Source organism: Anabrus simplex, chromosome 1 (genome assembly GCF_040414725.1).
Source record: "Anabrus simplex isolate iqAnaSimp1 chromosome 1, ASM4041472v1, whole genome shotgun sequence".
In the NCBI taxonomy this organism is placed as follows: Eukaryota; Metazoa; Arthropoda; class Insecta; order Orthoptera; family Tettigoniidae; genus Anabrus; species Anabrus simplex.
Window position 1 is genome coordinate 986,427,198 of NC_090265.1, and position 25,494 is coordinate 986,452,691.

The 25,494-nt window shown below is 39.2% G+C and overlaps 1 protein-coding gene across 29 annotated transcripts in view; it reads left to right on the plus strand.

The window, feature by feature from the left end:
* syd (JNK-interacting protein syd) overlaps positions 1-25,494 on the plus strand; it is a 648,626-nt gene that overhangs the window by 556,189 nt on the left and 66,943 nt on the right. For 25 of the 29 annotated variants that reach the window (XM_067136859.2, XM_067136850.2, XM_067136852.2 and 22 more), the window contains 2 exons: positions 5,810-5,920; positions 11,814-11,996. In XM_067136859.2, the coding sequence (XP_066992960.2) occupies positions 5,810-5,920; positions 11,814-11,996 (294 nt within the window). The remainder of the gene's footprint in view (positions 1-5,809; positions 5,921-11,813; positions 11,997-25,494) is intronic. The other 4 variants (XM_067136865.2, XM_067136867.2, XM_067136869.2 and 1 more) reach the window with 1 other exon arrangement.

The window sequence follows — 25,494 nt, forward strand, 5'->3', positions numbered from 1 at the left end:
AAATTTTGGGGATACATTCATATTAACATGTAGGTGCTCACTAAGGGAGGATTTTTGGATATTCTGTCGCTAAGGGGGTGAAAGGGGGGTGAATAATTAAAATGAGGATATCTATATCTCAAAAACTTGAAAGTTTACACATGTAAAAATTGGTATTTAGAATCTCCTTTAAAAATAAAGAAACACATATTTTTTTTGTTTTTGGAAAATCCCATTGAGGGGAGTGAAAAATGGGGGAAAAGTGGTTGAACGCCTTTTATGAGGAGACTTATATCTCAAAAACTGAAGATGTTACAAACATAAAAAGTGAAATCTCCTTTGAAAATAAAGAAACACGTATTTTTGAATATTCGGATAATCCGGTGAATAGGGGGTGAACAGGAGTGACAAACGGGGTGAACTTTAAAAAAGACTATATCTGCAAATTATCTCAGACACGTTACGTATTACAGACTTGAAAACTGGTATTTGGAATTTCCTGTAAAAGTACAGAAACATACCTTATTATTTTTTTTTGGAAAATCCCCTTAAGGGGGACTGAAAAAGAGGGTGAATTTTTAAAATTAGCGTATCTACAGTATATCTCAAGAACTTAACATGTTGCAGACGTGAACATTTGTATTTGGAATCTCCTTTAAAAATAAGGAAACACGTATTCTTCGGTTTTCGGAAAAGACCCTTAACAGGTGGGGGGAGGGGATAAAGGGATTTAAAAAATAGTTGAATTATTTGAATGAGAATGTATATATACATATTAAAAAATCTAAAGATGTTAAAAACTTGAAAACTGGTATTTGGAATCTGCTTTAAAAATAAGGAAACACGCATTTGCGGTAGGGGGGGGGGAATCAAATTGGTAGAGGGGGGATGAAAATGGAGGTGAGTTCCTTTTACGAGGATACATATATCCCAAAAACTGAAGATGTTACAGAAATGATAATTGGTATTTGGAATTTTCTTTCAAACTAAAGAAACGCATAATTTTTTGTTTGAATAAACCCACTTAAGTGGGGTGAATTAATTGAAAAATTAGTTGTATTCTTTGTGTGAGGATACTTATATCTCAAAAAATTAAAATTGTTGTCCGGCTTCATGGCTAAATGGTTAGTGTGCTGGCCGTTAATCACAGGGGTCCTGGTTTTGATTCCCGGCAGGGTCGTGAATTTTAACCATTATTGGTTAATTTCCATGGCACGGAGGCTGGGTGTATGTGTTGTCTTCATCATCATTTCATCCTCTTCACAACGCGCAGGTCGCCTACGGGAGTCAAATCAAAAGATCTGCACCTGGCGAGCCGAACCCGTCCTGGGTTCTTCTGGCACTAAAAGCCATACGCCATTTCATTTCAACTAAAAATGTTAAAGACGTGAACATTGGTATTTGGAATCTCATTTAAAAATAAAGGAACACACACTTTTGGCTAGGGGGAATCAACTTAATGGGTAGAAAGGGGGGTGAAAAAGGAGTTGAATTACTTTTATGGGTATAATTATATCTGAAAAACTGAAGATGTTACGGACGTGAAAATTAGTATTTGGCATCTCCTTTAAAAATAAAGAAACACGCATTTGTTTTTTTCAGAAAATCGACGTAAGTGGTGTGGGGTTGAAAATAAGTAAATAAAGAGTTGAAATACGTTTATGAGGATACCTTTATCTCAAAAACTGAAGGTTTTACAGACGTACAGGCATGAAAACTGGTATTTGAATACCCTTTAACACGTTTTTATTTTTGGAAAATCCTATTGAGGGGCTGAAAAGAATTGGAAAAGCGGGTGAAGTTTTAAAATGAGTACCGGTATATCTACGTTATATCTCGTCCAGTTCCATGGCTAAATGGTTGGCGTGCTGCCTTTGGTTACAGGGGTACCGGGTTCGATTCCCAGCAGGGTTGGGAATTTTAACCATCATTGGTTAATTTCCCTAGCACGGGGACTGGATGTGTGTGTTGTCTTCATCATCATGTCAGCCTCATCGCGACGCGAGGTCGCCTACCTGCACTTGGCGAGCCGAACCCGTCCTGGTATCTCCCGGCACTTAACAGGGTGTGAAAAGTAGTGAAAAATAGTTGAATTATTTCTTATGAGAATACTCATATCTTAAAACCTGAAAATGTTACAGATGTAAAAATTAATATTTGGAATCTCCTTTAAAAATAAGGAAACATGTATTTATTTATTTTTTTAAATTTTTTTGTTTGTTTTTGTTTTGAAAATACACTTAGATGGGGGTAGGGGGAGGACTGATCAAGGGGTTGAATTCTTTCCATGAGGATACTAATGTATATCTCAAAAACTGAATATGTTACAGATGTGGGAATAGGTATTTGGAATCTTCTTTAAAAATATAGAAACATGCATTTGTTTTTTGACTTGAGAGAAGACTGTTTCTCACATGTAGAGTTCTATGTCGCATGGTAGCCTTAGCCCCATTTCTGGGGTAAATGAAACTGAATTTTTGGGTAAGGTTTTATACTTTAGGAATTTTCAGATAGTCTCTTAGTACAATGCTGAGTAACAATTACTCTGATCAAATTACAAAATCCACGCGAGCGAAGCCGCGGGTAATTGCTAGTAATGTATATAACCACCACCATAGTGTAACAAAGAATTTTTTTCTGTAAGGGTATGAATGAGGAATGGCCTCTTCTTCTTCATGGTAATTTTTCCATCAAGATGTGGGGTCCACCTTTTTGCATCTCGTCCTCCATTCTTTCTGGTCTGCAGCTCCTATGGCACCATCTGTTGCTTCTTTGATAAACCTTGAAGTCATCTTCCATCTGAGCTGAGAGTGAGTGCCCACTTCACAATAGTTTCTGTGCCTGCTCTGACCACATAACCATACCACTGCAACATCACTTCCCTCATCTTTTCTGAAATGGGAGTGATTCTGAAGGTGTTCTAACAGATTTGTTTCCGACACGGTCAAGCCGTGTCAGTCCTGCAGACCTCGTCAGCATTCGCATCTACATTGTATGAAGCATCAGCTCATGTCTTGTCGTCGCTGGCCAGTATTCGGGCCTCATAGAGTGCCACTGGATGAACAGTTGTGTGGTAGATTTTAGACTTGGGGCACATTGGAATCTTCCTGTTAAAGAGGATACCACTTCATCCAAATGGCATTGATACAAGCTGTGGCATGTAGGAGTATCACCATCAGTTATTAAGTGGGAGGTAAGGTAGTAGCGGAAGTTGGAAGCCTTGACGAGCGGTGTGCTGTCAATCTGGATGGATATGTTGAGCCACAGTCCGAAGTCATCAGGCATCATCTTCCATTGGTTGACCAGTTGCTCAAGTCCATCTCGGATCTCACTAGATAGTGTGATGTTGTTGGCATAGAAGAGTGTTCAGAGATAAGGTGTTTGTAGATCTACAGACACTGCACCCTTGCATAAGATGTAAAGCAGTGTTGATAGGGCAGATCCTTGATGGACATCCATTTGATTTTGAAATGGAGAGGAGTTGCACTTGGCTGACATATACTTCTGGTTACACACCAAGGAAACGTGAATACATTTTCTTCCATTTACCATCAAGCACGGAATTGAAATACCTGGACAGCAGCTACTCACTACATAAATGAGTCCCCTGAGGGCTGTAGTGCAACATTCTTATTCTTTTTTTCCTTTTCTTTAATTACTGTGTATATATAGTTCCAAGCCGCCTTGAAAATGGCCTGCTTCTTCAGTGGAAGTACAAAGCTAGATTAATTTACGTGAATTATCTGAGAGATTAGAAATATACTATGTGATCAAAAGTACTGTATCCGGACACCCCCAAAAACATACGTTTTTCATGTTAGGTGCATTGTGCTGCCACCTACTGCCAAGTACTGGATAGCATCTACCTCAGTAGTCATTCAACATCGTGAGAGAGTATAATGGGGCGCTCCGCGGAACTCACGGACTTCAAACGTGGTCAGGTGAATGAGTGTCACTTGTGTCAGAAGTCTGTACGCGAGATTTCCACACTGTTAAACATCCCTAGGTCCACTGTTTCTGATGAGATAGTGAAGTGGAAATGTGAAGGGACATGTACAGCAGGAAAGTGTACAGGCTGACGTCATTTGTTGGCTGACAGAATCTGCCGACAGTTGAAGAGGGTTATCAAGTGTAATAGGCAGGCATCTATCCAGACCATCACACAGGAATTCCAAACTGCATCAGGATCCACTCCAAGTACTATGACAGTTCAGCGGGAGGTGAGAAAACTTGGATTTCATGGTCAAGCGACTACCCATAAGCCCCACATCACGCAGGTCAATACCAAACAACGCCTCGTGTAAGGAGTGGAAACATTGGACGATTGAACAGTGGAGTGACGAATCATGGTACACAATGTGGCGATCCAATGGCAGGGTGTGGGTATGGCAAATGCCCGGTGAACGTCATCAGTAAAATTTGGAGGCGGTGGTGTTGTGTGGTCGTGCTTTTCATGGAGGGGCCTTGCACCCCTTGTTTTGCATGGCACTATCACAGCACAGGCCTACATTGATGTTTTAAGCACCTTCTTGCTTCCCACTATTGAAGAGCACTTCGAGGATGGAGATTGCATCTTTAAACACGATCGAGCATCTGTTCATAATGCACGGCCTGTGGTGGAGTGGTTAAACGACAATAACATCCTTGTTATGGATTGGCCTGCACAGAGTCCCGACCTGAATCCTATAGAACACCTTTGGGATATTTTGGAACGCCGACTTCGTGCCAGGCCCCACCGACCAACATCGCTACCTCTCCTCAGCGCAGCGCTCCGAGAAGGATGGGCTTCCATTCCCCATTGAACGTATGCCTGCGAAAGTTTAAACTGTCATCAAGGCTAAGGATGGGCCAACACCATGTTGAATTCCAGCATTACCGATGGAGGGCGCCACGAACTTGTACGTCATGTTCAGCCAGGTGTCTGGATACTTTTGCTCACATAGTGTATATTACTAACAGACTCGGACATCCTTTCTTGAATATCAGAAACAAAATTGTTTGGCACAATAGTGTTCAGTAAATTTATCCCACAAATTTTAGAATTATATAGTCAATGTTTTCTGTAAATGTGTAAATGTGTAAATGTGAAAATTTGAAAGAACAAGAATGAGGAGAGTATTTAATGCAACATTCTGATTTCTAGTTTGCATGTAGTGAGAGCCCTCTGAGTAAGAGTTACAAAGTTGCGAAGTTACTTGTGCAAGAAGAATGTGGGTATAACTTCCTATTTGGTGCATAAAAGTGTGTGCAGTGTAATTCTTAGAATTAAAAAAACAAAAAACAAACCTGAACAAAATCTGTTTTAATAGAAACACTACTTCACATACAAATCTCACAGCTTGTAGCCAAACTACAGTGTGCCCTAAATAGATCCAATGTGGATATTATTTATCTAAGTTTTAATTTAAGAAAGTTAAGACTGAAATAACTATGATCTCAGTTAGTATGAACATTCATCATAAATGGCCATGGCTTTATATAAGAAGAAATTTCCTACAGTAGAATTATTTCAAATTTAGGTATCTCTGCTTGGTATATTCTGAGTACAGCAATTTATGCATAAGTTCAACTGCAGTAAAATAACCTCATTATTTGAACTTCGTACCTAATGTAAAGACAAAAATCTTCTAATTGAGTTTCTTCTGTGATGTATGAACTAAATATGTATGTTGCAGTTCACTTTACTTTTATGCACGAAATAGAAAACTACACCCACATCCTTATTGCTCTATAAATGCACTTTGTAACTAATGTTTTTGACTGCTTTCCATCAAGAAAGAGGACTTGGCAATTTTCCTCATCATGTACTCTAACATAGATGTCATGGTAGTTTCAGCTAGCACCTGTCCATTGCGGCCTATGTACGGCTTGAATAATGTTATTGGGCCACGGCTTATGGCCAGTCCAAATGTTCTTGAAATTGGGAAAGAAAGCGAGCAAGGTACATTTATATACAGATTAACATATTTGTTTAGCTCTTAGTGAATTGCATGAGTAGTTTTACTTGATGTTAATGCGAAGGATAAAAGTAGAAAAAAATGTATAAATGATCCAGCTGTGGATTTTTGTGTGTATATTGCTTTAAATTTAATGATTTTATAAATATGTTTAATGTGGAGTACTGTATATATTCTGGAAAACGGTATATTACTAAATGTGTATGGACAACATCTGGTGTCATTAAAATCATGAGCCACTGCTAGGTTTATCTGGAATATGAGTTCCAATGAGCTGTGGAATAAAACAAGAAATTATTTCCAAACTATTTATATTGCCTTTTAAAGTATATAGCTTACTTGTAAACCACAGTTAAATGTTGTATTATATAGAACAATAGGAACCTGAAAAGGAATACCTAATGACAGGTTATGTGTAAAGAGTGAGAGCTGGAGAAAGAGGAAAAATGACAAAGACAATCTCCCCATCTTCATACAATGCGATATTCAGAGAGATGGGCTCAGTCTTCCTCGATTCCAATTACTCTACATCCATTCTATGAGTTCACCAAGGATTTTGATTACCTCAGCGCCCAATAGGAAACCAACAATCTGCCACCCAAATATTGGCAGCAGGATGAGGAAGAAAAACCTGCCCAAACCCCCAGCCTGTTAGTATCCAAGACCAGATGTTATCCGCATTCTTAAATAAGTGATATGAAGAAAATTGAACAGTACATTAGCAAACAAGTTATAATTTACACAGATACATACATAATGTTTGTACATTCTTGTCATAAGCAATTATGCCTTTCATTGTTCAGCCTGCAGACTTCCGTTAATGACTAGAACCTCCATAGTCTTACATTGAATGTAAGCACTTTGGTCTCCCATGCTTCTAGTCTTCTTATTTTGAAATCATTAAATACCCAGTATAAACCAATACCTATATTAATTTTGGCAAATTCACAGGTTGGGACCTTGCTGATTGTTCCTGAGAAGGACCTTTCACATTATGGCCTGTATTTTAGAGTCCATATTCAACTGATACTTTGACTGCTGAATGTGTAAATTATTTAGCCATGACTGTGCCACGTTGTGCAGGGTGCTCCACTTGGAGGCATGTCTACTGTTGCACACCTTGAATGCCTTGCATCAAAGTTAAGCACACGTAACAAAATTCTCCATAAACAGTGTGGCACTTCATAGGGTGCCTTAACCCTTGCAATGAATGTTCTGCTCTTGGACTCATATACTTGACAGCTGAATGTTGTTCTTCAGGGAGAGAGAGAGGGAGAGAGTATTTTTCTGTTTTCTACATCTCTTTTTTTAGCAGCATAATGTTTATTCAAATGTGAGACTGTATTCTCTCCATACTCTTCATCTAAAACATAGCACTTTGGCTTGATGTTGTGTTATTCACTTGTATCTTGGCACATTTGAACATTTCAGCAAGTTTCCGTGCAGAAATACCTTTATTGCTTTCAAAAATCACTTTTCTCCGCTCCAGCAATAAAACAACCCTTGATTTAACACGCATTGTACCTTACACATTCACTGACCAAATAGGATACTAAAACTGAAATTAATCACCAACCTGCCAATAAGCATAACTGTAGTCTATTATCATCTGATGGCCAGGCAGGCATCAATTTTTGAAAATGAGACAAAGTCTCTCATGGTGCATTAGCACTGGCGGTGGCTCCAAGTAGCCTACACAGTGGCCTCCACGGTATGCACTAGCCATGCGTCTTGGTGAGTGTGCTATTTACCAACTGATGAGCCCAACTTAGCATACTGGGGCAAAACGCTGGAAACCAGGAATGAGTTAGCTGGAAAATTTATAATTTCCAATAACTGACCAACGATATTGGTATTGTTTGATCATGCCGCCCCATTCATTGTCGTAGGTAATTGACAACTTTGTTTACTGGTAGGCTACAAAGAAAAGAGGATGAGGAAGAAGGGCGGTATATATTTTACCCTGGAAAAGAGAAACCACAGGACTATTTGCATGGTGAGATGTGAAAAAGGTCAACTTTATTACTGTCTGTCTGTCTCTGGGATGAACAGAGTAATTGGAGCAGTTAAGAAAGGCCATTTCATTCAGATCAGTTTATGAAATGAGTCCGGCTGCTGACTGGTTAATGTATGGGATATTAACACAGGCTTTATGGCAAAGTTAAACAATTCCAGAGAAAAAATAGTTGTTTATTGAGGTGACCCCTGAGCGAAGGTGGCCGTTTAGGCAGGTTTCACTGTTCTCCTGGTGACATGTTGTAGGGAAGGATGAACATCGATCTTTGTATACCTCATTCCGTGCTCTTGTCTTTGGTAGCAAAATGTAACTTGTCATACTTTTTTCTTGCACATTTATTTGGTAAGTGGCAAGTAGTGATTAGGGCCAAGGTACATCATTACAGTATGTTTAAGGTTAAATTCTTATAGACTCCTTTTAAACATGAATTTGAAAAAATCTATTGACTTCAATACCTCAGGTTTTCTTACACTTGGATTTTTTTTAAGAATTCATCTAACCAATCGTTACCAGCTTCATGATTTGCTTTATTGCAATTATTTGGGATTTCTTTTCTTTTTCCTTTTTTTTCTGCAAACTTGAATGCAAGACATCTGTATTCGCATGGACTAATCCCATAGAACGCTTTGGCCAACAGAAGTACATAATGGGTCATATCTTGTTCTTGATCTCTAGAAAACTCATGTTTAATTCCTCTGTATTACCAGATTAGTAACAGGAATATTAAATAATCTAGGTACTTCCTGTACAGGTTTGCCTTCTGCTCTAACTTTTGAGAGCCTCGTCTGTCAAGCTCACTTTAGCTGTCTTGCTGCTTTGGATTCCTCATCTGAAAAGCTTTTAAGACGAGTTAATAAATAAATGTGTATGTTATATACAAAACAAGGCATATCATCTTAAATGGATAATTAATCAAATCATTTTTATCAATTGAAAAATATATGGGGCAAAGCCGAACAAGTTGTTCGTGACAACCCCTTTATACTCCATCATAATTTTTTGTTATTAACTTCTGAAATAACTGATTAAAAATAGGTCTACAGGATTGAGATATTGTATAAACAAATGTACATTTTACAGGTACTATAGATAAAGTAACAATACATGTACTTACCTTTGCACTTAATAGCTGCACAATGTTACAATCTCATAGGAAACACGGTTCACCTTCTCACAGTGGCATCTTGCCACCAGCTGGAGTATGGGTTGATGTGGAAATTAGAGGAACTCTTGCACAAGGTAGAAACACCAATTAAGACACAGTTATGCCAACTGTTTCCACAAAATACCCTGTTCGCTGCTTCCTGAGTGTTCGCCAATGCCCTGATTTCCCCTACTGTATGTAGCCTATTTTACATGGAATTGTTACTTGATGACATACACTACTCCTACTGAACACATTCAGTAGAGAAATGTCTGTGTTTATAACTCTGTTGTGCATAAACGGGCTTGTGAAAGTTTGTCATGTCAACTTGAATGATGTACTGCTGGTTTGAGATTGGAATATTTTTGCACGTGCATGAATATTGTATGATCCTGATCAGAGTTCTTAAATTTGATATTGCAAATTGTCAAGTAATTGTAAGATACTAGACAAACTTTTCCATTGTCTAACAAAGTATGAATTCTTTATTGGTAACTATGCTGTAAGTCAAAATGTTGTCAGGTGACCTTGTTAAACACATTCATTGATATATAAAGAGTAATTCAGCAAAGTTACTTTTTTTCTTTTGGCTATGCAAGAAAATGTTTACAATGCGGTAAAGACTATTAAGAACACTAGCATGCAAATCTTTTTTTTTTTAATGTGGTACAAACCAAAATAGGTGGGTTTTATTAATCTCATAACCCTAAATTCAGAAAAGAATTTTATTTTGCCATATCATGTGTGATTAAATGGCAATTGTACAAAATGTTATTTTGTCATTACGTAAAATTTTCGATACTTGGTATTGATTGAATTATGTGTGCAATGTAGAGAGAGAAAACATGTAAACTAAACAAGTTAGCAAGCAAAGTAAAGGATACAAAAAATTGATAGCTTATTCACATTTACTCAGTCATATTTTTCCATTTCCTGTAGAATTTCCTTGTTTTTGAAGTGCTCTCGGAAAGGACTGTCATGTGCTATCAGCCAACTGTAATCAGCCATCATACTTACATCCCAATGTCCCCAGTAACTCCGTTCTGTATCTTTGAGACATTGGTGGAACCTTTGACTTTACTCTTCACTTACAGCTCCTAAATTTGAAAGGAAGTAGACCAGATGTGACGCTAATAAATGAAGCTTTAGGCTTATATTACAACCGAGTTGGTTAAACTTGTCCACTATGTTTCTTGCAATTTCTTTTGGTAGAAGGTCCTTGACGTTGCCGAGGAATTTTGTCATTACTTCTTTGAATGCGTTCCATGCATCTTTCTCAGTTTTCATCATCGTTTCTGTTAAAGGTTTGTTCATCAGTTTACGAATCCATGGTCCATTAAATATCTTTGACTTTTCCATCTGATAGTACAGCAAATTTTATGCATAAATATTTGAAGCATTGTCTAATGCTGTAACATACTGTTTCATCATTCCAAATTTGATGTGCAAGGGTGGAAGCACAATTTTTTCATGGTCAAAAAGACTTAGATTACTGCAAATTATCACCTACTGTTGTTTGCTTTCCTTTGTTGTTAACTATTTAAGGAGTTACTGCACAGAATTTGCTATATAATCATCATCGTCATCATCATGTGTACAGTTCCAGTTTCCAGGTACTGTTGATAAGCTTCTTCCACTCTCCTCTGTATTTGTAAATATCCTGTTCTTCATTATATCATCCATTGTCCTTCCAGCAGATTCTATATCTACCAATCTGGCATTTCTTTCTACCTCTCTTTCCAAAGTGCACTTGGGCTGTTCTTATAGACTTCATCCTAATCATTTGTCCGAACCACTGTAGTCTGGATGTACAGACTCTGTCTAGTAGAGATGTCTTAATCGCAGCTTCCTGCATCATCTAGTCATTTTTAACTTGTAATTTGTCCAACCTGTCTTCCGGATAGTGGACCTCAGGAATATAATCTCTGATGCCTACAGTCTTGACGAGTGTCTCTTCATGGAGTTGCGTGTTTCGATACCATAAGTCGAGAGTTGTTGCACTTGATCTCTCTCAGTTGCAGGATTGCTATTTTTCTTCTTTCCATGAGGTCCGGTAGTTCTTCTATCTTATAAGGCTGAGTATACTGATGGTCCCAATTCGTGTTATCTGTCTTCTCGTAGGTTGGTGCATGGTCACATGGCCCTGCCTATCATCAGGCCATAAACTGTCATACCTAGCATAGATATGCTCATGCTGGTGTCTTAGCTGAGTATCCTGCATTCTGAGGCTCTTATTTGAATTGAAAGCAAATTTACAAAATTCTCTTACTGACTTTGCTAGGCCTAATGTGATCAAGGTTTTGTTTTCCGCTCAGGTTAACTCCCTCAGCCTTTAGGAGGCTCCTGGTGCGTCTGCAATGCAGCAGATTTCTGATGAATTTATGTGGCATTTGCTCCACAATGGTGTCAAAAACCTCCTAAAGGAGAACTCTTCCCCCTGTAGCCATTGGTTCTTCCTTAGTTTGTCAGTGTTAGTATTGGCTAACCAACCATCAGCCAGACAGTCCCAGGTAGTTCAGTCTACCATCATAATACAGTAGCAGGATGTTTCTGACCTGACACAATTGCTACATTAAGTAACTTTAGTAAGCTGTAAAGGGAGGGCTGATAACCACATTGTTTTGCCCTTTAAAACAACAATTATCACCACTACCAATTGTAAGGATGATCAGAAAAATAAAAATTGCTTAAAACTAAACCATTTATATTCATACAGGTGCTGGAGGTCGGAGCAGTAACCCTACCTGTCACCGAGGTCCTGGAGGTGTAGTGCGGGTTTATGCGGACAATAACAGCAAAATTACTCCTGCTAGCTTCATTCCATATTGTTCTATGGCACAGGCCCAGTTGTCATTCCATGGACATAGAGATGCTGTAAAATTCTTTGTAGCTGTCCCAGGTAAGTAAATTCCTGTGCTTTCTTAACATTATTACAAGTTCATGAAATGTTCATTATTCTTTGCACAAACTATATCTCTCTTTACTATTAATATAATATACAGTAGGGTCCACAGGAGTCACATCTGATGTTTGGCACTAACAGCAAGAAAAGTTGACTAACGTGATGCCATGTTTTATCAGTACTATCACTACATAGTTGAGCTTGCTTTGAATCGGTTTTGTGCTATCATACTGAGTCGTACTGTGTTACCTGTTACTGCTTTAACTTACTTATTTGTTGTACAGATTTTTTTTTTTAAAGTTTATTTTTGTTATTTATTCAGTGTCTATTTGTACAATTTCCCAGTGAATAACGTTCAGGAACATCCTGCCAGAGTCATCGGAGTAAGCACAAATACTGTTTGGAAGGTCAAAAAGGAGAAATTCACTTCCCCAGAAGATTGTTATCCACATCAGGTTTTTAAAGAAAAAAATTCTAATTGTGCTTTTCTTTTTTCCGATGAAGTACCATCTTCCTATGATGGTTTATTCTGGAAGTGTATTGTTAACAATTGGTGTTAAATAATACAAGTAACCATCAACGTAACTTGCGTATGACTGACTGACTGACTGATGTAAGTTTTGTCATGACTGCAATTTTTTATATATTGCGCATTTCTTGAAGTTATAAGCAGTTGATTATTTTGTTACTAATTATTGAGATCTAATATTTATTGTCAATGACGTCTTACAACTTAAATGCTGAAATTATTAGCACGAAATTGGGAACGGTTTAAATTTTATTGAATTCCATTATTCCTACATGTTTTTTCACCCCCCCTTCCCCCCTTAGAGCTGTTATCATATAAAATTTGCACATATCATACAAAGTAATAATGTATTAATCCAAAATAACAAACCTGAAGGAACATACATCAGCCGATGATACACCATAAAAAACATTTAAAATTTCAACAATATACACATGGCTAGAAACAAAGATACCCAGGATTACCAACATGACAACTAGAGAAAGTATATAGGAGGCAGGCCGGAAACCATACAGAGGACGTGATCTTACGTGACTTTGTAGGGAAGAAGATGTGAGAGCGTTTACCCTTCAGACAAGTTTACTAATAATTAAGAAAATTTAACAAGTTAATATCACAGAAATAAAAGGATAACATTAACCGAGAAACAAGATGAAACGAAACACAAGACTTCTGTCCATGGTTTTTCAGAAAATCAAAATTGCGATATAATATTTGAACTACTTTTAAGGAAGGTGAGCATAGCTTGATAATGAAATTCACAAGGGAAATTTAACAGGGAATATAAACATAATTACAACCATCTTACAAGTCAAATAGAAAAAGAGTTTACAAATTATTACCAATAATTTACAAAGAAAATAACAACGGAATTTGAAATTTAACGCAGAGGCCTTTAGAGTTGCTGTCCTTTCCTAATACACATCAGCGATAGACGCAGCGCTCCACATGCTTACCCTAAATTGACACAGCACTACAGGAGATAAACCGAATAGAAAAATTAAGTTTTTCATTACACAAAAGGTTAATAAAAGGGAATTGCCTCCAAAACAAAGGATATGCCTAGCTGATGAGCTAAGGCATTACAAAACAAAACGGCGAAAACCAGGGTCTAAGGTAAACTCCAAAACCGATAAATTTACATATTAATGTAACATTCGAGAAAAGAAAACATGCTTACTCCGAGTAAGCAGTATGAAAATCAAAGATGCTGACCAGAGCCCTGCTACTACCGAGTAGCCAAAGGCCGGAAATTGAGAAACATTCAAACAGCCAATCAGGGAAGCTACCTACGATTTGACTCGAAATTTTCACCAATAATAATTAACGTTATTTTAGCCAATAAGAAAACAACACCATATATGGTAAACATATTCTAGAGGTTTCGATTGCAAAACTCGGCGATTTCGTGATCGAAGTCTCCACGTGGCAAATACAGGGTGATACAAAAGATGGGTTACAAGAAACACACTACTGGACATCTCCAATACCAAAAATACAGTTTCTTCCAACACTCATAATGATTAAATAAATGTAATCAACAATCAGTTGTCTCTCCTATGAGTCCTGAAAATTCTTATTAACGTTTTAAAATAAAACAAACATTTCATCAACTTCTTCACAAATGTCTTAATTCTTGCGATGGTGATTTTACCAAAGATTTACATCAAACAAACAAAAAAAAAAAACACAAATATTTAATGAATTCTTCGAAAATATCTGAGAGTTCCTTAGTTTCTTTTCTTGACGATTTCACACAAATTTTTAGCATAATAACAAGAATTAAATGATTCCATCCACGTTACGAACTTCTCACCACCGGCGACATGTTTTGTTAAACACTCAGCCTGTATTAAAGTATGATATAGCATGCACGGTTGTAACTGTGGCAACACAGCACACTTTGTAGTTACTGTTTTTGCCACTCAAATGTCACAATCCAACACTCATGGGCCCTAGTAGTATAGTAAAATACAGTATATGGAATAATGTATCGCATAGGATTCTTACTTACTGTACATTGAACTTTATGAATTATGTTCTTCTAGTACTAAATTAATTTATTTTCAATTAAAAATGCCTCCATAGGGATGTAACAGTTTGTTTTGTACGGCTCTTTGGTTACACAGCCTATCGCCAAGCATTTTTAAGCTACTTCCAGTAAGGATGTAGGTCGCTCCTTCTTGTAGTTCAGACACCACTTACAAGGAACATATCATATTGAAATTCACTTCATTTTTTTCCCTCACAAATACATCCCTTACAACTCAGTAGGTAGGTCCACCTCAGTATAGTCTTCCTTCAGCTGTATGCCACTGATGTGGCAGCCTCTCCATACTCTCCTAGAACAATGCTCTCAGAGTACACATGAGCCCTAATATAGTAAAATATTTTTTTATTTTGCAAGTTGCTTTACGTCACACCGACACAGTTAGTTTTTATGGCGACGATGGGACAGGAAAGGGCTAGAAGTGAGAAGGAAGCGGCCGTGGCCTTATTTACGGTACAGCCCCAGCATTTGCTTGGTGTGAAAATAGGAAACCACAGAAAACCATCTTCAGGGCTGCCGACAGTGGGGCTCGAACCCACTATCTCCAGAATACTGGATAATGGCCACACTTAAGCGACTGCAGCTATCGAGCTCACTAGTAAAATACTGGACAGCTACGAATAGGTCTTCAAAGTCTGCAAAATGTGTCCTCAGGGGACCCTGACCTGAACAAATGATAATCAGAGGCAGCCAAGTCAGGGAATTAAGATGGATGTAGTAGTTCCTGATATGCCAGCTTATCTCTCATGCATTGTTGAGAGACACTTTCCATCTGTTTTCTGGCTGCTTTTGAATTGTACAATATAATTTCCTTAGGTTTGCTGCTTATGGGGTACTGTTGGTAGTGGTCTCCGGTTCCAGCCAGTCAGTGAGGACAATGCCCTCTGTATCCCCAGAATTTCTTTGGAGTTGGCTGTCCTTATGATTCCATTGCTTTGATTGCCATTTTGGTCTCGGGTTCATGATATTGGATAAATGTTTCAACCTGAAATGTTGCATAAGATCATTGCTCAGATCAATACGCACTTGTCTTTGCACCTCAGACATCTGAAAACCTACTTAGGGGACACATTTCCCAGACATTGGTGCTCCTGCACAATCCGCTGCAGGGAATTCCTGGCAAACCTCATGACCACTTCCATATCTGTGAATGTGATGCATTTGGTGACGAGGATAACCTGCTCACTCACATGACGTTGTATGACATTGACACCATCACTAACCTTCCAGAAGTAGTTTCCTTGTCTTCTAACATATTGCCAATTTTCCAGCCTTCAGCACAGTTATACAGTTTTCCATGACAATGCATACTTCGTTCCAGACTTTCCTTCACTCGAGCAATGTTTTCTGGTGTTTGAATTCTTTTCATGTAGTTACAGTTTTTAGTCGCTACAGAGCCCGATTCATGCCATTTTGCCACTAAGTATTGCATTGCAGACTTTGCTGGAGGTTTTTCAAAACCACTTCCAATCTTAAACTCTTGCATAAACAGTTTTACACTGGTTTTCCACAAATCATGCTTTGCATAATAGTCAGCAATGAAAATGCGCTGTTTTATCATGAGCATCATTTTGTGTTGCACTCGACTGGTCACTAAACACGTCTGCTCCTCTCACTCACTCACACATAACAACACGATGACATACTTGGGAGATGCGCAAGCACACATGCAACAACAACTGATTGGTGCATTGAAATCACAGTTTCATGCATTTCCTGTAATGGGCAGTTCTCATGTTAATTAATAATAGTCAATTCCCAGTTTTGTAAATATTTTCCAGGCCAGTTTTATTTTGCACGCCCTGTAGTTCAGCAGATGATGATGAAATCAGAAGAATATATGAAGAGTTATAAGATTTAATGCAATAGATAAAAGGGACATGAGAACCTAATTGTGATGGGAGACTGGAATGCAGTGGTAAGCCAAGGAAGAGAAGGTAATTTCGGACTGGGACAAAGGACTGAAAGAGGAAGTCGACCAGTTGAATTCTGCACTGATCAAAATTTAGCCCTAGCTAATACTAGGTTCAAACACCACAAACGACAGCTGTATACGTTGACAAGACCTGGAGACATAGGAAGGTATCAAAAAGACTTCATTATAATAAGGCAGAGATTTAGAAACCAGGTGCTGGATTAGAAGACATTCCCATGAGCAGATGTGAACTCTGACCACAAATTGGTAGTCATGAAATGCCATTTGAAGTTGCAGAAATTAAAGAAAGGAAGGAATGCAAGAAGATGGATCTATATAAGTTGAAAGAAAATAAAGTGAGGTATAGTTTCAAAAAACATGTTGCCCCTGAACTAAATGAAAAGGCTGAAGGAAACACAATAGATGAGTGGACAGTCATGAAGAAAGATCAGTAGGGCTGCTGAAGAAAATTAGGAAGAAAGGTAAGACCAAGGAAGAATCACTGGATAACTCAAGAGATATTATTGAACGGAGAAAATATAATGCAAAAAATGGAGGGAAGAAAAGAATATAGGAGATTAGAAAATGAAGTAGAAAGAAGGAGCAGGTCAGCTAAGGAATGGCTGAAAGAAAAGTGCAAGAATGTTAAAGGCTGTATGGTTGTAGGAAAGGTAGATGCTGCATACAGGGAAATCAAGGAAACCTTTGGAGAAAGGAAAACTAGGTGTATGAATATTAAGAACTCAGATGGAAAACCACTTGTAGGGAAAGAAGTCAAGGCAGAAAGATCTCAGGAACATATTAAACAATTGTATTAAAGGTAAGTAGTAGTTTCGAGCCAACCCCTATTGGAAATCCACCTGATTACCCAAATAAACAACTTCCAAAAAGAAATTGTTGGTATTTCTCCAAATATTTTCAGCCATTAGTCTGAATGTCTGAATACATGAATATCAGGCATGTGGCAGTAACAGGAATATCACCGGGCTGTGCTGGAGAGGAAATCTACTACTACTGGGGTTCTGCAGTAGTAGCATCCTCATTTCGTTTTCCATGGATAAGGTTGTGCTGGGATCAAAGAACTTGTTACCCCTTATTTGCAGATAGTCTCTCAAGGGACAGAGTTTATTTAATTAGAACTGTGTTGAGATTAGTTGTCTAGGGGATGATGAAAATGACAAAGATAGTGATGATCAATCAATCAATCAATCAATACTGATCTGCATTTAGGGCAGTCGCCCAAGTGGCAGATTCCCTATATGTTGTTTTCCTAGACTTTTCTTAAATGTCTTCAAAGAAATTAGAAATTTATTGAACATCTTCCCTGCTAAGTTATTCCAATCCCTAACTCCCCTTCCTATAAACTAATATTTGCCCCACTTTGTCCTCTTGAATTCCAACTTTATCTTCATATCGTGAACTTTCCTGCTTTTAAAGACATCACTTAAACTTATTCGTCTACTAATATCATTCCACGCCATTCTCCACTGACAGCTCAGAACATACCACAAATATTTCAACATCTATATCAACATACCACTTCGTTTAGCAACTCATCTCCTTTCTCCCAAGTCTTCCCAGCCCAAACTTTGCAACATTTTAATAACTCTACTATTTTGTCAGATCAGCCAGAACAAATTGGGCTGCCTTTCTTTGGTTTATTTCCAGTTCTCGAATCAAGTAATTCTGGTGAGGGTCCCTTATACTGGAACCATACTCTAGTTGGGGTCTTACCAAAGACTTACATGCCCTCTCCTTTACATCCTTACTACAACCTCTAAACATCCTCATAACCATGTGCAGAGTTCTGTACCCTCTTTTACAATCTCATTTATGTGATTACCCCAATGAAGATCTTTCCTTGGTACTTACAGTGATCCCCATAAGGAATTTTCACTCCATCAATGCAGTAATTAAAACCGAGTGGACTTTTCCTATTTGTGAAACTCACAACCTGAATTTTAACCCAGTTTATCACCATACCATTACCTGCTGTCCATCTCCATCATTATCAAGGTTATTTTGCAGTTGCTCACAATCATGTAACATATTTATTACTCTATACAGAATACTGTAACATCATCCGCAAAAAGCTTTATATCAGATTCCACTTTTTACTCATATTCATATATATAAGATAACATAAAGTTTCAATAATACTGCCTGGAGGAATTCCCCTCTTAATTATTACAGGGTCAGATAAAGCTTCGCCTACTCTAAATCTCCGAGATCTATTATCTAGAAATATAGCAACTCATTCAGTCACTCTTTTGCCTAGTGCAGTTGCACTTATTTTTGCCTGTAGTCTCCATGATCCACCCTATCAAATGCCTTAGACAGGTCAATCACGATACAGTCCATTTGACTTCCTGAATCCAAGATATCTGCTATATCTTGCTGGAATCCTATAAATTGAGCTTCAGTGCAATTACTTTTCCTAAACTCGAACTGCCTTCTATTGAACCAGTTATTAATTTTGCAAACATGTCTAATATAATCAGAAAGAATGTCTTCCAATCCAGCACCTGGTTCCTGAATCTCTGCCTCATTTTAATGAAGTCTATTTTATACCTTCCTATGTCTCCAGGTCTTGTCAATGTATACAGCTGTCGCTTGTGGTGTTTGAACCTAGTATTAGCCAGGGCTAAATTATGATCAGTGCAGAATTCAACTAGTGGACTTCCTCTTTCATTCCTTTGTTCCTGTCCGAAATCTCATACAGCATTACCTTCTCTTCCTTGACTTACCACTGCACTCCAGTCTCCCATCGCAATTACGTTCTAATCTCCCTTTTATTTCTTGCATTAAATCTTCTATCTCCTCATATATTCTTCCAATTTCATCATCATCTGCTGAACTACAGGGTATGCAAAATAAAACTGGCCTGGAAAATATTTACAAAACTGGGAATTGACTATTATTAATTAACATGAGAACTGCCCATTACAGGAAATGCATGAAACCATGATTTTAGTGCACCAGTCAGTTGTTCTTGCATGTGTGCGCTTGTTCATCTCCCAAGTACATCGCCGTGTCATTACGTGTCAGTGAGTGAGAGGAGCAGACGTGTTTAGTGACCTGTTGAGTGCAACACAAAATGATGCTCATGATAAAACAGCATGTTTTCATTGTCTTGTGATATGCGAAGCATGATTCGTGGAAAACCTGTGTAGAACTGTTTGCACAAGAGTTTAAGACTGGAAGTGTTTTAGAAGAACCTCCAGAAACGTCTGCAATGCAAATCAAAATGGCATGAAATGGGCTCTGTAACGAATAAAAACCATAAGTATAAAAAAAGAGTTCAAACACCAGAAAACATTGCTTGTGTGAAGGAAAGCCTGGAACGAAATCTTAATGCCGTTTATCTGTGCAAGTGGGAATTAAGAGATCATCATGTCAAAACATTATCAAAAAGGACCTGCATCTCTATCCTTACAAATTTACTGTTGTACATGCGTTATTAAAGCATCCAGATGAGCCTTCTCGTGTTAAGTTCTGCTGGTGGTTTCTGAGTAAAGCAGAGTCAGGACTTTTGGATCCTCAGTTTTTCATTTCTTCAGGTGAGGCAATTTCAAGCATTTTCTGTGATGTTCATTAACAAGGGTCATCCTGCGTTAGTCCTATTGTAAATATTTGAAATATAAATAAATAAATGTAAAATATATCTTATATATGGCTTATATATATGTAAATAAATGTAAGTATAGACCTGCACTATTGTGATTACAGTATATACCTGTATTTTATTTTACTTTACAGGCTGGGGTGGATTGTTGGTAACAATTAGTGCGAGTTCCGAGTGTGAGTAATTCGTTCACTATGCTACGGCATTATGACCCCCTTGTGGGTGGGGGACGCAGACAAAGAATACACCCATGGTATCCCCTGCCTGTTGTAAGAGGCGACTAAAAGGGGCGACCTAGGCGCAGACATGGATTGCGGTTTGGTATAATGTGTTGGACCCCCTGTGGATGGGAAGGGCTGAATACATTTACAGGTAATCGCTGCCTATCATAGAAGGCGACTAAAAGGGTCATGTGGCCATGATCCCCTCTTTACTTTTTATTGTTTTCTGGGGGGTTAGTTGTAGACCGATTCAAAATTCTTGATGTGCATGCTGCTCGGAAATAGGCCTCTTAAGTGTGGATTGCACCTTAAAGCCTTCTTGTGACCACCCAGGGATTGGTGGGTGGGAGCGTCATGTACCCTTGCAGTAGTATCTGCCTGACAACACAGGTCCCCGCACAGCCAAATGCCAAAAGGACTTATTAATTTTTTAAAATTTTTTCTATATATTTAGTGCTCTGTACATGCTATGGGGTACATGCTATTGCGGGCGACTGGAGGAAGAGACTCCTGGTGCTCATTGCCTCAGTCATCCCATATTAGATATCTTCCAACATCGGACCCCAGGCAATGCCAGCTACAACCAGGTGGGTATTGCCTTGGCTGCTTGGTTTAACTACGGAGACCCCTGATCGGAGTGGGTGGCATTCGGGGAGGATGATTTCGGACATAGCTTCAAAATGTCTTTCGCCTGCCCAAGGTGGTCCCCCACCGAAGTCTTTAACTTGTGATTCCTTGAGGGGTTCAACCCCCTGGGAACAAGCGCAGCGTGAAGAAATGGGATCCAGTTTCCCTAGGTTTCTGGTTGCCATCAGAACTGATGGCAGTGACTTCAAGCTGGTAAAGTCTATTTTGTTTAGCAGACACATAGAAGGTGTCTACGGTGAACTGGAAGACCTGAAGAAAATGCGCAGTGGTAGTTTGTTGCTAAAAACGCGCATTGCCCTGCAAGCTGATCTGTTGCTCAAGTGCAATAACTTTGGCGATATTCCCATCAAAGTGGAAGAGCACAAGACCTTGAATCTGGTTCATAGAGTTATCTTCCACCATGATCTCATCTTGAACACTGACGATGAGTTGATGGAAGACATGAAGCACCGTGGCATGACACACATCTGGCGTATTACGCGCAAAGTCAACGGCGAGGACGTTGCCACGGGTGCGTTCATTGTCTCCTTCAAATTATCAGTGTTACCAGAAAAAGTCAAGGTAACAACCTATCGCAGCGATGTGAGGCCGTACATCCTGCCTCCCATGCGCCGATATCAATGCCAGAGGTTCGGGCACATGGTATCTCGTTGCTCAAATCAGTCTGTATGTGGTACATGTGGCAGAGGAGCTCACGTCACGAAGGAGTGCTCAACTCCTTACAGGTCACTAACTGCCCTGGTCTTTATTTGCCCCAAGATCAGAACTGTCCGGTATATCTCGGTGAGAAGAAGATCCAGGAGATCAAGACCCTGGATGGTCTTTCATACCAGGAAGCATGCCGTAAGTTCAATGCTGTGAATACACCTGCCAAGATGTTTGACTATACGATCACGTGTATTCCAACGGTATTGCTGTTTCAGCAGTAATACCGTCGCTATATATGGACGATTTTTCTCTGCATTATAGGTCACATAATATGGCAGTCGCAGAGCAACAATTACAGCAAGCTATTAGGAGAGTGGAACAGTGGACTTTAAAACATGGTTTTCAGTTTTCAACCGCAAAGACCTCTGCTGTCTACTTTTGCCGGCAGCACAAATGTCGTTCTTCCTGTAGTTGACAGCGATTTCTTGGGCTCCTTTTTGATAGCAAATGATCATGGGAGCCACATGTGCGGCAGTTAAAAGTGCAATGCACCAGGAAGCTGAATATCTTGAAGTTTCTTAGCAGCACTAACTGGGGGGCTCACCACACGATGCTCCTACGTTTTTATAGGGTACATATTTTATCCAGATTAGACTACGGCAGTGCAGCATATGGATCAGCAAGGCAAAGCATCCTTGCGAAACTGAATAGCATCCACCACAGCGAGGTTAGGTTGGCAATGGGAGCTTTCCATACAAGCCCCATTGCTAGCCTGCTCGCTGAATCTGGTGTGCCGCCTTTCCACCTAAGGCACCAGCAAATGCTTCTGTCGTATGCTGCAAATTTGCGACCGATGCTGTTTCACCCAAGCTATTCTTGCATATTCCGCAATGAAAACCATCAGCTGTATGCTGCTTATCCTCGAGCAATGCGGCCGGTTGGAATACGTTTGGATAATAGTCACACATTTTTTGATGTACCTTCGGTTCCCTGCCTTGTCAGGCAACCAAGTGGGATACCTCCATGGATAATACGACGACCTGAAATAATCCTGGATTTGCACACTGGCCCAAAGGAAAACACGGACCTTTCGATTTATCGGAGGCTCTTCCTGTCCATTGTTGGCCAGTATCCAGGTTCAGACGTCATTTACATGGATGGTTCGAGGACAGAAACGAAGGTGGGCTGTACGTTCGTTGTCGACAATGATAGGTTTCTTTTTGCTCTCCAGGAAACCTGTAGTGTGTACACAGCAGAGCTCTGTGCTATCTGTGAAGCTCTGTGGTACGCACTGTTGGATGAGCACCGACACTTTGTTCTGTGTACTGAGTCCTTGAGCTCTCTACAGTCTCTTGATAACCTGTTTCCCTCGGCACCCTCTGGTGCAACAGATCCAGGACCTGCTGGCCAGGTGTTCAGATGCTGGCACCGGAATCACGTTTATGTGGCTCCCAAGCCACGAGTTAGCAGATAAAGCTGCCAAGGAGACTGCCCCCGTTGCCTTACAAGGTTCCAACAAGTGATACTCTCAGCTGAGACATTTGGTTATGTCTCGTTGGGAGATGAAGTGGCAGGCCACTCCACTTCCAAATAAACTGAAGCTATAAAAGGTACAACAAAGGTATGGAGGACTTCCCTTTGGGCTTCTCGGAGGGAAGCAGTGGTATTATGTCTTCTTCGGATCGGCCACGGTATAATAACGCACTCCTGTTTACTGAAAAGGGAACCCCTCTAGTGTGTACTTGCGAAATGTCGCATGTCTTGATTGGTCTTTGTCCATGTTCTATTCATCATCGCCTCCGTTGAGTAGAAATCGAGCCAGATTTCTTCCCTCTTCTTCACTCTGTCCTGCATTAATTTTTCCCAAGCATCTGTGGATGGAAACCCTTGCTTCATTCAGAGGTCCTCGATGAAGAAGGTTTCCTTTGCAAGCTCATATGCAAGCCTTGATTTTGTGTATTTTGATATTCCCAGTGTAGCTTTCAGGAAGCGCGACTTGACTGCTTCAATTGTCTTCATCTCAGCCAGACCCAATTTATTCCATATAATGTCCAGACCATATGTGGCAATTGGCGCAATTTTCGCATCAAATAGTTTCATAGTAGTTTCTAGTGAAAGCTTGGTAATTGTTTTAATATCATATATAGCTTTGGTGGCCGCCGTTGCTCTAGACTTTATGTGAATCCTATAGGTTATTGCTGTTGTTTGCATGGTCAGTCCTAGATACTTAAATGTATTGACAGTCTTGATGACTGTAAATCCTAGGTATATCCTGTCACTTGCGGCCTCTCGGCCTCTTTCCGAAATGTCATTTTCACTGTTTTCTCTGTGTTAATTTTTATCTTGTTATCTTTTGCCCACCTGTCTAGATTGTCTACAGCTTTTTGCACATCATGTAGGGAACTTGATCCAATGACCATATTGTCTGCATATAAGTATATTTTCAAATCCTCTATTCCTTGCTGAGTAACCTTTACCACATCATACGTCGCAATGTTAAACAGCAAGGGGCTTAGTGGGTCTCCTTGGAGTACTCCATTGGTCTGCATGATCAATTTCGAAGTCGCGACTTGGTCATCAATTTGTATGTAATTTGTCGTCAGTATGTTACTTATCAGAGTCGTGAGATTGTCTTTCCCCATTATTGCTTCCAGCTTTGCGATTATTAGTGGCCTGCTTAACGTGTTGAAAGCTTTTGCATAATCAACAAATACTGCATGGAATTTGCCTCTTGGATGTCTGAGGGCTTCTTCAATGTCATTGATGAGGTGGTTAATGGCATTGAGGGTGCTCCTTCCTTTACGGAATCCAAACTCTTCCTCTGGGAGTTTGTGTTCTACTGCGTCTGCAACTCTTTTTGTGAGAAGCTTTGTCATTATTTTCAGCATGCATTTTTCTATAGCTATTCCTCTATATGAGTTAGGGTCTGACTGGTCACCTTTTCCCTTGTACAACATTTTCATAGTTGAGATTCTCCATGATGTTGGGATGTTGCATACTTGTAGACAGAGGTTCATTAGGTTTGAAATCGCCGGTAATAGTGTTTCTGATGAGTCTTTTATGTGTTCGATGTATATGCCATCGGGTCCTATGGTCTTATTTTTAAGTGACATAATAGCTTCGTACACCTCTTCCTTTGTGAACGGGTCAGTTACTTCTTGGTACGATCCTGTTATCGCAGCCTCAGTATTGACGTCCTCATCAGTATTTAGTATATTCCTAAAGTGATCTTCCCATGTATCCATTTCTATCATTCCACTGTTTTGCATTTTCCTAGGCTTTAATGCTACAAACGGATCCTTGATGGCATCCTTCACGATTTTTATCACTTCCTTTTCCATATGTTCATTTCGTTTTACCGACAGTAGTTTCTTATATTCCTTCCTGATGACGATATATTGCCTTATTGTCTCAATGCTCTTGTTGTTCTTTGCCGCATGCATGGCCTTAATAGTGCTCTTTCTCTTCTTATAGCAATCTTTATCGAACCATATTCGCGATCGTCTCTTACGCTTATACACAAGTGCTGATTTGATTGTCTTCTCCAGGGATAGTGCGGCTGCATCTATGTCATTATTCTTTATGTTCTTTTCAAGTTCTTTCCGTTCTTTGGTTTGTTGTTTGAGTAGATTTTTATTTATCTGTCTTGAGGGTTTGGCATCAGCATAGTTCTCTCTCTTCTCTATTCGTGAGACATTAAAATGCGTTGAAACAGGACAGTGTTTCCTTATCATCGCCTGTTCTGTAGTGAAACACACGGAGTAATTTATTAGCTTAATGTTTTGACCTTTGTAAAAGATTAAGTCTATAGTACTACTCCCTGTATATGTAAAGTACGTTCTATCTTCGAAGTTGTTAA